Source organism: Palaemon carinicauda, chromosome 1 (genome assembly GCF_036898095.1).
Source record: "Palaemon carinicauda isolate YSFRI2023 chromosome 1, ASM3689809v2, whole genome shotgun sequence".
Taxonomy (NCBI): domain Eukaryota; kingdom Metazoa; phylum Arthropoda; class Malacostraca; order Decapoda; family Palaemonidae; genus Palaemon; species Palaemon carinicauda.
Window position 1 is genome coordinate 303,939,559 of NC_090725.1, and position 15,384 is coordinate 303,954,942.

Consider the following 15,384-nt stretch of genomic DNA (forward strand, 5'->3'; position numbering starts at 1 on the left):
AAGGGAAGGCAGGTGCCGCCCTGCTCCTTATTAGGAGACAAGGCACTAAGAGGGAAAATATATATGAAGATAGGACCCTGTTATAATGGTTGTGTTAAATCTGGAGGAACCACCATATCTTTTTAACATGCTGTTTGTGACGTAGGCCAGAGGGTCCAGGTTGGGGGCCACATGACATTGTGGCTTGTGGTTGGATTCCGTGGCAAATAGGTCTACTTGGAGACCCGGAACCTGTTGGTAGGTCCAGTTAAATGACTTTTTGGCCAAGGACCATTTCGACTCCCGCCGAGGTGTCCTTGGTAGAACATCCTCAACCACATTTCTTACTCCCGCCAGGGGAACAGCTGACAGGTGGCAAAGGTTCCCTGTTGCCATTGAAAAGATAACTACCATCACTTAATTTACGTGACTTGATTTGGAACCTCCCCTGTTAATGCAGTGGACTATCACTTGGCTGTCTAGAATTAGATTGATATGTTGTTTCTGTGACAGGAAAAGACTTATTAGACTTCCAAGATATTGATGTGTAGTTGTCGGAGTGCCACTGTCCACAACCCCTGAACCTATTTGTATTGGGAATAGCCTCTTTAACTCTTAGGGAGTCATCTAAATGGACCACCAATGTTGTCGCTGGGAATCGTAAAGGTACTGAGTTTGCTAGGTTTTTTACCTTCGTCCATTGTTGAAGTCTTTCCCATAGTGTAAGTGGAACCTGAGAAATTTTGTCTCGATATTTCTCGTTCTCTTTGGACTGCCGAACTCAATTGACTCTCAGTAATGTGTCTATTACTGGGGGAAACTGGAGTAAACCTAGGATTCTTTCTTGGTTTCTCCGGGTTGTGTTTCTTACTATCTCTATCTTCTTCTGTGGTGGAATCGACCGCTTGTGTGTGGTCAGGATCCATTAAAGACCTAACCACTGGAAGCACGTTGCTGGATAAAGACGGGACTTCCAGAAATTTTATTATGTACTTTGCCCGACGCCTTTTGGCATTCCTTGGCCCAGATAAACCAGCCGTCTAGGTAAGCCACTAACTGTATTCCTTGAGTCCTCATCTCTTGGATTACTGTCTCCGCCAACTTAGTGAATAACTTGGTCGCTATGTTTAGTCCGAATGGCATCACCTTGAAGGTGGAAGCCCGTTTGCCTAACTTGAATCCTAGGAGATGACGAAAAGCCATGCTATCGGAACATGAAATAAACGCTTGTAAGATCTATAGAGGTGGTGACGGCCCCACGGGGACAAAAGATCCTCACCTGTGAGACGGTCAGCATATGGAACTAGTCGCATTGAATATATGTATTCAAATAGGACAGATCTAGGTTACTCTTTGTTTGTCCGAGTTTTTCTTAGGCACTCTGAACAAACGTGCTTGAAATTTTTAAGCATATTACCTCTTTTATTGCTTTCTTCAGAAGATCTCGTGTGTAAAGTGTTGAGTCTGCCATTGGAATCTGATAAAAACTGGTTGGTGGAGGGGGCTTTTTTCATCCATCTCCACCCCCAGAACTTTCATTACGACGTTGTATGCCAATTGCTGAACGCCCAACGGCTCCGAAAAAGGTACAGCCTTCCTCCTACCTGGGGAGTCCTCTATGCAGGAAGGCTCCCCTAGCTCTACTACCTCTCGCATGCGTATTATACCTGTGAAACACTCCCTGTGTTTTGAAGGAAGGATGATACGCCGGAGACGTAATAAATGGAGTAGTGGCTATCGGTTGTTGAGGTGGTTGGCTTACCCACACATATTGATTTTGAGGCTGGGTTCTTGAGATGGAAGGCTGGCTAACCTGGGATACTGGCATTGCCTGCAGCACATCCTGAGCCTGTGGCCTTTGGAAGAACTGAAACTTCCTTGGTCATCTCCTGCCTCGTGATTACGGTCTGGTGGGCTCTTTTTGAATTAGACCCCACCGGACTCTGAGGCTTCGGTTGACTTCAGCTGCTTCTCCGAGGACGCTATTTACCACGTCTTCCGGGAAGAAGTCCGCTCCCCAGATCGAGGCCTTGGGTAACCTGTTAGGCTCATGCCTAAAGGAGTCCTCAAGTAAGACGAGCTTCCGGCAAGGGCGACGGACCACTGCAAAGTCATATGTATCACACTGTAGTGCTTGAGGCAAAGACTTTGTCAGGATCTTAAAAAAGTGGCTCCTCTCGTAGACTAACAAAGTCATCCGTCATCGTGGCTGAGTTGATAGATCTACCCAGCCTGGATCTTGCACCGTATTCTATCTTAACCAGAGAGTCTGGAAGTCCGGGGAGGCGTTCACTAAACTGTGTGGTGGCACAGTCCTAGTACAGTACAATGACCCTGTTGTGAAAGTAACTGGTGCATCGATCCAGCATTCTTGGCCTCCTGGGAACAACAGGGAAGTTAGGTCTGTCTTCCGTAGTTGCGGCCTGGGCTTGCCTTCCATATCCACCTGTAAGGTAAGGCCTACTACCTTGGTGGTACATGGTGTCAAGGTTTGCCCGTCTATCTCGAACCTAGTGTATGTATTCTTATGAGGGGTTAAATTGGTATTGACACAGTCCCACTCATTTAAAGTCCGGACCCAGTCGGACGGAGCTTGCTTGGCGCTCATATCAAGTGAAGATGAATTGTAAACCTGGCGGATATCATTCAAAATCTTCTACCGGACGGAGACCACCTCCTGCTATTGTCAACATGCCCTCTGAGAACGGGGCATGAAGAGCTGTTCTAAACGATCGCCGGGAGCTTTGACACGTCCGGAACCACAAACTACCGTTGTCGTGGTAGTCCGGACTGCAAGGATTATCTATCATATTTTCCTGATTTTGCAGTCCCTGGCCCAAACCGTCCATTGACAGCAGACGATTGGCAATTGGACTGAATTGGGACTGGACTACACTACGCAACCTCTCCATGAGCTGGCTCGAGAAGGCCACTGGACCGAAATCAAGTTCCGGCGTCTGGCCCATTGAGCTTCTTGCTCTTGACCCCTGATGTGGAGGATTAGACCCTGCCGAGTCCGTCAATAGCTTAGAAGCCGATGATGGTCTGGTTGGGAGTGGTTTGGGCAGCCTAAAAGGCTTGCCCTCCTTGGGTAGGGCCGACCTCATACGTTTTACCTTGGAGGCCACTGAGCATGGCACCCGGCATGAGATCGGCAGACCTCATGCCCAACCAACTGCTGCAGCACAGCAGTGCATGTTGTCTCCTGACAGTGTACCACCTGTGACCTGTAAGTCAATTTGATACATGGGTGTCATACTTGATTTCGCCAGAAAAACCGGTGACAAATATAGTTAGTTAAATCCACTGTGGATAGCTCAGCGGAGTCGTAGTCTTTCTTACCGTTTTACAATAGAACCCTAATATTCTGTTTTCCTTCTTCCACCATCTCCTGTCATCCAAAGTATTGCCACACAAAAGTTTGAAACCGGTAGAAATGGCGGCTGGATTAATGTTGGACCAGTCCACCCTCTCCAGAGAGAATAATTCCACTATGAAACTTCTCTCAACCTTCCATATCCCTACCGGAGTAGGATGTACTTATAGATGAATAAAGGTTGGGACAAGGAGATACAAGGAAACCATAATTAGAGACACCAATACTGTTGCCGGAATACTTGATTGGAAGTATGAATTCCCACTGATGTAAATCCGGCCCGTAACAATATAAATTCAAGAACTACAAATCACCGTCTGTAACTCTCTTCGGAACAATCATACCGCAAATATCCTGTAATGTAATAAATCAACCTACGGGATCAGAACAGTGTAAAAATTTTTATATGAATCCGATCAAAGAAACATAGTAACTATCTCATGGATGCAATTTCAAGTCATCGTGGCCCTCACGGGGCGGAAGAATATCGAAGATGGGATTCCGGGCATAGAGGGATACGCGGTACGTAGCAAGGTTCACACTCAGTCTGGCTGGACTGGTGGCCATCCGTGCCTAATCGGGGAGAGAGTGCTATTTGCATCGACTCACAGATCATGAGAGCTATCTCTCTCTCTCAACTGGCTGTCTCCCGTCTATCCTTAGTGTATAACTCAAGCCTACTTCCCGAGGTTAGGGTGCGGCGAGTAAGAATTCCACCGAGTAAGATAATTTGGTATATAAATATAAAATTAACTTGTGCCGGGAACCCCAGCAGAGATCAAACGTGATAAAAGTATATATATATATATATATATATATATATATATATAATATAAACTAAAGAAATTAAATTCCGCTGTGACACCCACCAGAAAATAGCATGCTCAATCTAAAGGAAGTAATACGAAATAGCATTCAAAAAACATGTTACGCCCCTGTCATAAAAAAATAGTCTTTATTATGAGTTCTCAGCACACAGGATACCCACCGGGGTGAGGAGCGTAAGCAAGAAGCGACAAGCAGACTAGAAACAACCATCGAAGTCCGTAGATTCCGGAATGCATGAAATTAAATGAATAAACCTAATGACAGGAAGGGCAAAAATAGATACCATTGTGACGCATGAAAACATGCGTAAATCCGGTGCAAAAATCCAATGCTACGTAAGCAATGTAGCGCCGGAAGAAATGCATCGCTAAAAAAAAATGCTATGTATTAACTCTAACATAAACTATAATCTCCGTCGCAGCCCCTCTCCCTCACTGAGAGTTCATTTCAGAACCTTTGGGTAGACACTCAAGTTCTGTGCATTTTGTGCAGGTACCATGTTTGGTATCAAGGCTTGTTTTTTCCTACATGAATGTAAACATTTGTCATTTAAGTAGGAGTATAACTTCGGCGCAAGGTTGAATGATCATTGAATTGTTAATGAGGTAGTTATATTTACTAACGTATGATGTGGAGGAACCCAAACTATACAGCAAGACTATCATTCTTGACTTCGGCTGCAGTCAGAATGGACGTCTTCTTGTTGCGTATCCAATGTGTTTATTGATACTTCTTTTGCTTCCCTTTTTTTTTTTTTTTTTTTTTTTTTTTTTTTTTTTTTTTTTTTTTTTTTTTTTTTTAATTGCCAAAATGGAAATGAGGAATGAGATTGTGTCCTGGCAGGGGTGGTTAAACTGTGTGGCAGGTTTATTTCAAAACTTGCCGTTAACTTTTTCAGGGTGCAAGACCGTTCATAGTCCTATCACTGTGACAAGTATTGTTCGTTGCCTCCTTTTCAGATTTCTAGGAAGAAAGCGGTAGCTACAAGAGATACTTTCGAGTTACTTTGGAAAACCCCAAAGTTGATCCTGAAGAAACTTTTTAGCTGATTTTTTTCTTCTGAGGTAACTCGACACACTGTCTTTTTCGAGTTCCTCTTTGAAGGATGGTTTTCATGGTACAGTACAGTACTCTTGGGTTGGATCCAAAAATTATAAAATGCTTGAAAGTGAAGGTATATGATATTAGGAGTGCAGCTTCATCCTTATAGTTATGTTGAAATCTTTCTTTTGAAACAGTATTAGCTACAGCACAAATACTTACCATGTTGAGCTTCACCAAATATCTGAAAGAAGTATGATTTGCTTATGAAGGTTGCTGGGCTAAGGTCCCAAAGTGGTGGCAAGGGACGTGATCTAGAAGTTTCGAGTTAAGTTAATTTATTACTCTCACCTATGAATATTGTATTGTATTTATATTCAATTTAGATTCAATTAAAGATATCAGCTAGATCAAAATACATTTAAAGATGATATACAATACAATATTTTTAATTTCTTTAGTAAAAAATCTAGAGATCCTATTTCAAACCGTAATGCCCCACTTCAACAAAGTGGAAGAATCTGCAATATGAAATTAATAGAATTTCAGCAATTAAATTTCTTTTCTTTCTATACTTACCTAATGTTCATATACATGCCAGTCCTCCTCCCCACTTCATGATATCAAGAGGAGGTATAATTTCAATTTCAAAACTGAAGAGACAAAGAGTATATGACTGGGAGAACTCACTGTTTTAGAAGCTAAAACTGGTTCCAGTTGAGTTTCAGTAAATTTTCCTTAAGTTTGGCATCTGCTTCTTAATATTTTCACCACATAAATTATTTGGGCAATATTGTTGTAGGTTGGCCAAGGCACCAGCCACCTGTTGAGATACTACAATTAGAGAGTTGTTGGGTCCTTTGACTGGCCAGACAGTACTATATTGGATCCTTCTCTCTGGTTACAGCTCATTTTCCCGTTGCCTACTCATACACCGAATGTCTGGCCTATTCTTTACTCATTCTCCTCTTTCCTCTTACACATGACAACAATGAGATTACCAAACATTTATTCCTTGCTCAATGGGTTATCTACTGTACTGTAATTGTTCAGTAGCTACTTTCCTCTTGGTAAGGGTAGAAGAAACTGTATAGCTATGGTAAGCAGATCTGTTAGAATCTAGGAGAAGGACACTCTAAAATCAAACCACTGTTCTCTAGTCTATGGTAGTGCCATAGCCCCTGAACCATGATCTTCCACTGTCTTGGGGAAGAGTTCTCTTGCTTGAGATTACACTCGGGAACATTATTCTATCTTATTTTTCTTCCTCATGTTTTTTAAAACTCTTTATGCTTTGTATATGAAAGTTTTATTTGTTCTAACATGGAGTACTTACCTCGAACTACTTTCTTAGGAGTATCTGGGATTCTCCTCCCAACCGACTAGAATTTTGTGTAGTTTCCCCTATCTCCGTTTTCTGTAGTGGGTCCCTCTGTGGCGGATGGATACTCGCCCTGAGGCGACCTGGGTCAGCGTGCGAGAGCATGGAGCTAGGTCTCGGTAGTCAGTAACCTTCTGTTCGCGGCGTAGTTCACATCTTGCCGCTCTCTCACATCCCGTCCGACCCTTTGTGTCCCCACGTGGTTACCATGTGTTTACCCATTCCCTTTTACCCTTTCATCCACCTCCTATCCCAGTGTTCTTGTGTTGCTTGGTGCTTTAGTGCTTCCTTATGGAATCCCAATGTCGTTGCCCCAGGCCCAAGGCCGGTAAATCTTGTGGTGCGTTCCTGTCGAAACCGGAGGTAGACCCGCATTCTTTGTGCTCCTCGTGCAGGGGTAGCGTATGTTCCCTATCCGCCACGTGTCCGGAGTGCGCGTCCTGGCCGGAGAATTGGGCCTTGTACACTACAAAGAAGAAAAAGGCTCCGAAGAGGTCTACTAAGAAGGTGGGTGCCGCTGCGCCCTTGGCGTCACCTGCCACTCCATCAGAGATAGGTTCCCTGTCACCTTCCCCTACTCAGAGTAGGGGACGAGGTAAGTCCGTTGCGGGGAAGCGACCCATTGCCGCTCCCCATGAGTCTGATGTAACTGATGTGGGGGCTGTTGCTGATTCACAGGCGTGTGTGGGGGGGGGGGGGGGGGGCTGCTGAGGGGGCGTGAGTGTGCTCGGGAGAAGAGGTTGTGGTGCCTGCAGTTCCCGTCTCAACCGAAGACCCGGTGTGGGGGAAAGCGGGATCGGCTCCTTCCCCCGCGTCATGGCAGTGCATTTCAGGTACTTCAGCGCCCGATGGAGAAATAGACAAGGAGAGGCAGCCTACAGGTTCGTCGGACCCCGACTCCATTGTTTGGACGGCGCCTAGGACGCCCTTCAGGTCGCCGATGCGCCAAGAGGAGGAGTTCGATGGTTGGTTCGCGTCTAGGAAGGCGTTACAGACTCCCCCGGCGCCGTCGTCGACGCTCCCGCCCGACTTTAAGCAGCTGTTCACGCTGGTGAAGCAGCACGAATATCCTACATCATCGTCGGAGGACTCGGCGAGCTCTTCTTCCGTCTCTTCCTCTTCCTCCTCATCGTCAGACTCATCCTCTTCGGAAGATTCCGACCCCCGTGAGGCGAGAAGAAAACGGAAGAGGTCCCGTTGGAGGAAATTTTGCTCCCGCTCAGCCCCTTCCAGGAAACGCTCGAAGACCTCCAGGAAGAGGAGCAAGTAGGAGCGCTTGTCCAGGGACAAGTGGATTCGAGTGACGGTTCCCCGTAGTGAGCTGATCAGGGCAGCCACCGCTCCAGTACCTACCGCGTTGCCCTCTAGAGCCGCTCCTGCGCCCTTACCGCACGTGTCGTCTGCTCGGTCGAAGCCACCGACACACGTCGACTTCGCCATGCCTTTACCCGCCAAGTCACCTGCTCCATCCGCCCAGCGGAGAGAGCCGCTGCTTCGGCCCGGTAGCATGGCCCCCATCCCTGGTACCACGGCAGCTCTGTCCAAGCGCCCTGGCCAACCGGCGGCTCACCGTGGACCCCTGGCCCCACGGAGCTCCCCGGGAGGAGGTAGACCCATGACGGCTACCTCCGTCTCGGCGTATTCACCCGTGTTGGAAGTATCCGCGCCGTTGGATCGGCGAGAAAGAGATGACCTAGCCTCCCACGTGGCTCCATCCGTGATCGGCGATGCACCCGACACGGAGGATCAAGTGGTCGAAGGCCTGATGGACGGTAGAGAGTGCAGAGCAGGCCTGGCTCTCGGGTCTGGGAAGAATGGTCGACAACCCCGTCCAACTAAAGCCATCACTAACCCTCCCGTTGGCCCCAGACGTTAAGTTAGGGATGGACCACGTGGACAGGTACGTCGCGGCTCAAGTAAACACTCTCAGGGCCCAAGAGTTCTTCAAGCTGCTGCCAGGGTTAAGGACCAAGAAAAGATTTTATGTCCCTAACGGATGGCACTTGGGGCCCCGCGCAGTGGAAACGGCGATATCCACCCTCAAACGGGGCAGTTCGTAAGACAGAGCCTCCTTTGCCCCGGTGTGCTTTTCTCCAGCCGAGGCTTCGATGATGGAGGATATGGCCTAGGATATAGTAAACATCACGTCGTGGTTAGACTGGTGGGCATGCACCTTAGTTGGCTTTCAGCTGTCCCATGACCTGGCGGTACCCGAAAACCAGACGCTACTCCAGGAACTGATCCGCTCAGGGGGGAAGGCCATGAAGTTCCTCACCTTCCAGTCCCTCACACAGACGGCCAACTGGATCTTATGGAGGAGAGACACTGTTCTCAATAAGTTGGTCCGTAAGCTCCCCGAGAGGGAAGCAAAGTGCCTGAGGAACTCACCTGTGTAGGGTGACTCCATCTTCCCCCTGAAGACAGTGGAGGAAGTTATGGAGAGGGTACAGAAGCTCAAGAAGACAGGATATTCCAAGCCCCCTGCAGCAAGACGTCCCACTCATAGAAGGGTTGCGCCGGACGGTCCCTACCCTTTTACAGCACAACTTAGACGGGACTCCCCTTCTTAGTACTAGCATCAAGCGTCGCACCCCCCCGTAGGGGAAGTACTACTCCATAGGCCTACTTTAGACCAAATTACTCCAGCTCCAGGAGAGGCCGTTCTAGCCGCGCCTCCAGGAGGCGGTAGGAAGAGAGGCCCCCTACTCCTGCTGAAGCCTCAGGTAGGGGGATTCCTCAAACATTCTTGGCAAGAATGGCGGGCCAACGGGGCTGATCCATGGTTCGTGGCAGTCCTGAGAGAGGGGTACAGAGTTCCCTTCCTAGCGGACCCGCCCCCTCTGATCCCCAACCAACGTGCAGAATGGCTGGCACCCAAGGACCCCTTGAAGAAAGCAGCATCAGAAGAAGCGGTGTCAGCCATGCTGAGCAAAGGAGCATTAGAACTAGTCAAGGCCCCGTCCCCGGGGTTCTACAGCAGGCTCTTCCTGGTGGAGAAGGCGGAAGGGGTTGGAGGCCGGTCATCGACCTCTCGGCCCTCAACAAGTTCATTAGCAAGACTGACTTCAAGATGGACACTCCGAAGTCGGTGATGGCAGCCTTGAGGGAAGGGGATTTCATGATGTCCCTGAACCTCAAGGACGCGTACTTTCAGATCCCTGTCCACCCCTCCAGCAGGAAGTTCCTAAGGGTGAAGTGGGGTTCCCAGTCGTTGCAGTTCAGAACCTTATGCTTCGGGCTGTCGACAGCTCCGCAGGTCTTCATGAGGGTCTTCACAACAGTGTCAGTCTGGGCACACGAGCAGGGGATCCCCCTGATTCGATATCTAGACGACTGGTTGCTGTTTTCAGCCTCAGAGGCAGCACTGAAGGAGCAAGGCGCAAAGCTACTATGGTTCTGCAAGGACTTGGGGATCACCATCAACATGGAGAAATCACAGTTGATCCCCTCCATCAGGATGACCTACCTGGGGATGGTCCTGGACTCCAAGTTGGGGAGAGCCTTCCCCTCCAAAAAGAGGCTCGAGAAATTAGACCAGATAAATCTCCCCTTCCTATCGGACACTCCAAGGAAAGCCAAGGAGTGGCAGAGGCTAGTGGGCCACCTGGTATCTTTAGAAAAGCTAGTCCCTCGGGGGAGACTCAAGCTAAGAACGGTTCAGTGGAACCTGAAAGAACTCTGGTCCCCGGGAGAGTCCCCGCACAAGATAGTCACCGTTTCCCCGCAGACGAAGGAGACCCTGAAGTGGTGGTCCAACAGGGCGAACACCCTCAAAGGGATGCCATTCGCGACCGCCCCTCCAGAGATGTTGCTCTTCACAGACGCGTTGAAGGAGGGGTGGGGAGCCCATCTCAACAAAACAGCGAAGGGAAAGTGGTCTCCAGAGGAGAGGAGCTTGCATATAAAAGTCCTCGAACTGATGGCGGTTCAGAGAGCTTGCATAGAGTTCGTCCACCCTCTTTGGGGGAACACGGTGGCGTCAATGTGCGACAACGCCACCGTGGTAGCCTACGTGAAGAAGCAGGGAGGACTAAAATCAAGGGAGTTGTGCAACCTCACATCAAAGATCCTGGAATGGGCTGAGAGGGAACACATTGAGTTCACAGCCAGGTTCATTCCAGGGAAAAAGAACGTCCTAAGTACAGTAGTGGGATCAGAGTGGTCCCTACACCCGAAGGTGGCCCAGACAATCATCCTCAAGTGGGGGTCACCGGTGATGGACCTGTTCGCCACAAAGCTCAACGCCCAGCTCCCCGTGTTCTGTTCTCCAGTGCCAGGCCCAGCAGCAGCATTCTAGGACGCCTTCCAGCACCCGCGGGACGGTCTAGACGTGTACGCCTTCCCTCCCTTCCGGACACTCAGACAAGTCTTCAACAGGGTCAGACGTGCAAAGAACCTGCAGATGACTTTGGTAGCGCCCTGGTGGCCGGAGAGAGAGAGTGGTTCGCAGACCTAAAGGAGTTAGCGGTCCTCCCACTGTGGTCGCTTCCGAACAGAGAAGACCTTCTCCGTCAGCCCCACTTCGAGAAGTTTCACGAAAACCCTTGATCCCTCCGCCTACACAAGTGGAGGTTATTGAGCGTCTGCTGAGGAAGGAAGGATATTCGTCTAAGACTGCCGCGAGGATGACTGGCTATCTGAGCAAATCCTCAGTCTTGGTCTACCAAGAACCTCAGGCCGTTGGATGCCTCTATTCACAAGGTACCGGACTTCCTAGTTCACCTGAGGTATCTATCCCGGCCATCAAAGGAGTATGAGCCGCGTTGGGTCAGGTCTTTCTCCTCAAGGGACTCGATCTAGGAGCCTCTCGGCAGATCTTGATGCTCATTAGGAGCTTCGAACAATCGTGTTCTCCACATTCCTCTAGAGTACCGCAATGGGACGTAGCCAGAGTACTTAAGGCCCTTTCTAGGCCACCCTTCGAATCCCTCAGGAACATTCATGACAAAGACCTTACCCTTAAGACGGTCTTCCTCCTCGCCTTGGCCTCAGCTAAACGAGTCAGTAAGCTCCACGGGTTGTCATATGAGCTTTCGCACTCGTACGGGTGGAAGGACCAAGTTTCAAGTTTTTGCCTGACTTTGTAGCCAAAACGCAGAATCCTGCTTCCTGGGAACCCAGGTTCGAGGGTTTTTCGGTCCCAGCAATTCCGCGTTCAGACTATCCTGGAGATTTATTGTTGTGCCCAGTCAGGTCAGTTAGGAAATACCTTGAAAGGACAGCCAGACCTCTGGCGGGGATTAAGAGCCTGTTTGTCTCTTTGGGCCCGGTAAAGAAAGTAGTGTCCAGGAACACCATCTCCATCTGGCTGCGACAAGTCATAAAGAAAGCCTATGATATTGACTGATCCACGGTGCCGGGCAGACCGCGCCTCCATAACATTAGAGGTCTGAGCACTTCATTGGCCTTTGATAAGAACATGGCGGTGGGCCAGATTCTGAAAGCGGGTACATGGTCCAGACAGTCCACGTTTACAGCCCACTACCTGAAGGACTGTACAAGGAAGTCTCTGGACTCCTTCTCCATCAGCCCAGTTATTTCCGCGCTCCAACAGGTTTTAAGGTTGAAGCCCCGGGGAAGCCCGTGGGAAGTAATTCCAAGCGACACAAGTTCCTTCCTTATTATCCCCCTTTTTCCTGCTTCCCCTCTGTTCCTTTTCCCTTTCCTCCGCCCATGTGAGAATCGTTCATTGGAGACGCCCATGTTCGGATGAAGTTTCACAGAGGTGAGTTACATAGACACTATGAAGTTTTTTGCGTAGTTCTCCCCGAGTCTCCTATCCCGTTTTATTCTCAGCTAGAACCTAGCCTCCTATCAAGGTTCAATCAATTGAAATCTAGCAGGCCTGTAAGTCCACCCCCCCGCCTCCTAAGGTGAAAGTCTCCTAAGAAAGTAGTTTGAGGTAAGTACTGTACTCCGTGTTGGAACAAATGACAAATTTTAAGTAATTTGTATTTTTCCTAACAGTACTTACCTCGAACTACTTTCGGGTTATTGCCCGCCCATCCTTCCCCGAGTGTCTTACAGGAGTTCGATACCATAGTTATCAAAAGCTTACTGACTACCGAGACCTAGCTCCATGCTCTCGCACGCTGACCCGGGTCGCCTCAGGGCGAGTATCCATCCGCCACAGAGGGACCCAGTACAGAAAACGGAAATAGGGGAAACTACACAAAATTCTTGTCGGTTGGGAGGAGAATCCCAGATACTCCTAAGAAAGTAGTTCGAGGTAAGTACTATTAGGAAAAATACAAATTACTGAAAATTTGTGATTTTAATGTTGTTACTCTTTTTAAAATATTTTATGTTGTTAATTACTTCTATTGTAGGTTATTTATTTCCTTTCCTAACTAGGCTATTTTCCCTGTTGGAGCCCTTGGGCTTATACCATCCAGCTTTTCAATAATGTAAAATTAACTGATTTGAAGTGATAGATTTATTTTTCTAATACATACCTATTACATTTACTTGAAGTGCTTCTTCCCAACCAGTCTGGTATAGTCAACACAGTCAGTGAATCAGTTTGCTTTTCCAAACCTTGCAATGATTCCTCAGATGCTTAAACAGGCTTTATAAAAGTACAGTAAGGTATTTGTAAAGATATGAATAAATTTTTTATTATAAAAAATTCCTAGTTTTTAAGTTTCAATTCATTAGAATACAGTTTATCTTGAATCTGATATTGATTTCAGGATACGAAGAAATATTTTAAGAAATTTTCCATTACAGGCGGTACTGGGGACATGCAATCATTTTCGGTTTATGCAATGCATAAGCCGCGCCCACCTAACTTTCCCCTACCAACAATGGCTGGGTCTGCATCAGAACAGTTTGGGCTTCATCATGGACCCACAGCCTCCCCAACAACAGTGTTAGTTGACTTTCTGATGCCAAACAGTATCCTCATCACTCAAAATGTCAGTATAACAGCAACGCTAGCAGAAATTAAAGAGGTTAGTTCTTCCGTAGTTTACATTTTCAATTGCATGGGACCCCATTTATGTAAGAGCATTCAGTATTTTAATTAATTATTTTATAGGACTTGTTTCATCTTTAGATGCAATCATGTTTATTGACAGTGCTAGACGCTTGTCCAGGACATGTGTAAATGGTAATACTTTTCTAAATTCTGCTTAGAATTACAATTTTGTTTATCATAAACTGTTACTTTTACATCATTCTTTTTTGTGTAACTGAAATTCTTGAGAATTTGTTAGCAATTAAAAGAACTATTCCTTGAGGTAAGTTTGCACATGCATATAAATCTTTATTCAGTATTTTAGTTTGATTTAGTTTTTATTTGATAACTTTGTTTTTTGTAAATACTTAATAGAATTTAATTTAGGTAAAGCAATTTCTCCTGTTTTCAATATCAGAACTGAATGTTAAGAGTATAACTTATCAGCTGTAATTTGGCAAGTACCAAGTTATTTTATTGATTTTTATTTTTTATTTTTTGTTTTTGTGTTTCATGTTGAGGGAAAGTCAAGGTTCAGGATTAGGTTAAATGATTTATAACTAAGCTCAAAACTATTATTTTTATATTCTTACCCAGTAATCACAATGGCAGCTGAAGAATCTCCTTCACAGCAGTTGTCATATTTCTTTCATAGAATTTGCACAAATCTCTTGGCAACAAAAAGTAATGGGTTTAGTGATAAGAATAAATTTCCTTATATGCTATGTGAAATGATAGTATTTTTTAAATTCAAATAATATCTCTTTATAATTAAAGTTTTACTTAAATATTCTTTGGTATTGTGTGGTGATCAGTAAGAATTTGACTGTTACCGATATATTTTTTCATATTTTTTTCAGGAACTGTGGGATCATGCAAGCGAATACCCGCTATTTGGGACCTTACACGACCTCTCTCTATATCACTTCTCTTGTGTCAGTAACCAAGCTGAGAGGATTGAGTTGATGGATGAAACTAAATGCTTACAAGAAATCAACCCATTCTTATACATTTTGAAACTCGTGGAGAGGAAGGGCAATGAAACCGAAAAGCTTCTCAATCTTCAGATTGGAACGTTGATTGGCAAAGGTAAATTCATCAGTGGATTATATATGTTCATATTATGTAAAATTCTTTGAAAGAATTATTAATTTTTGGGGTATTTTATTTCCCTTACTTTCAGAAGCCAACCATTTAAATTTTTTTCTCACATTGATAGGCATTCTTACTGTTACATACGTATTTATTATTTATGATTCAGCTGTTGAGGTAAACTGTACAACTTAATTTTAATTATGCTAAAATTATTGGTAAAGAATAATAGATATATTTGATGCCTCGTCTTTTTAAGATTAACTAGAGATCAGATTAAAGGAAAATATTAATACTAATAAAAAACGTTAAGTAATCTTAATGTGTTGGGTAGAACAGCTGGCTTATGGTAATCAAACTGCCATGTTATATTTTCTTTTACCCCTACTGTATATTTTGTTTCAGAACTTATTGCCTTTTAGGGATACGGTACCCGTGTGTTTGGTAATGATTTAGAAATTTATTTGTCTTATTTCGTTCAAGATAGACAAGCCTATTTAGCCAAATATCCCCTTGCCCAAAGAATGGCATCTCATTTCAGAATTATTGGTTTCTTAAAATCTGGAATAGTTAGTCTAGAGAAGTGCTTCATTTGATAAACCCTGGTTTTTGAGTATAATAGAATATCATAATGTCTAGAGGCAGCTCTAAGGTCTCTAAAATTGCCATTTAGTCTACAAATATTACAATACATTAAATGATACTTGTGAGATCTAGGATGCACTGGTC

At 45.9% G+C, this 15,384-nt stretch overlaps 1 protein-coding gene across 2 annotated transcripts in view; it reads left to right on the forward strand.

The window, feature by feature from the left end:
• The window catches only part of LOC137658512 (phosphatidylinositol 4,5-bisphosphate 3-kinase catalytic subunit delta isoform-like), a 119,702-nt gene that overhangs the window by 19,803 nt on the left and 84,515 nt on the right, over positions 1-15,384 (forward strand). For both annotated transcript variants that reach the window (XM_068393289.1, XM_068393297.1), the window contains exons 4-5: positions 13,335-13,558; positions 14,424-14,652. In XM_068393289.1, coding sequence (XP_068249390.1) covers positions 13,335-13,558; positions 14,424-14,652 — 453 coding nt within the window. The remainder of the gene's footprint in view (positions 1-13,334; positions 13,559-14,423; positions 14,653-15,384) is intronic.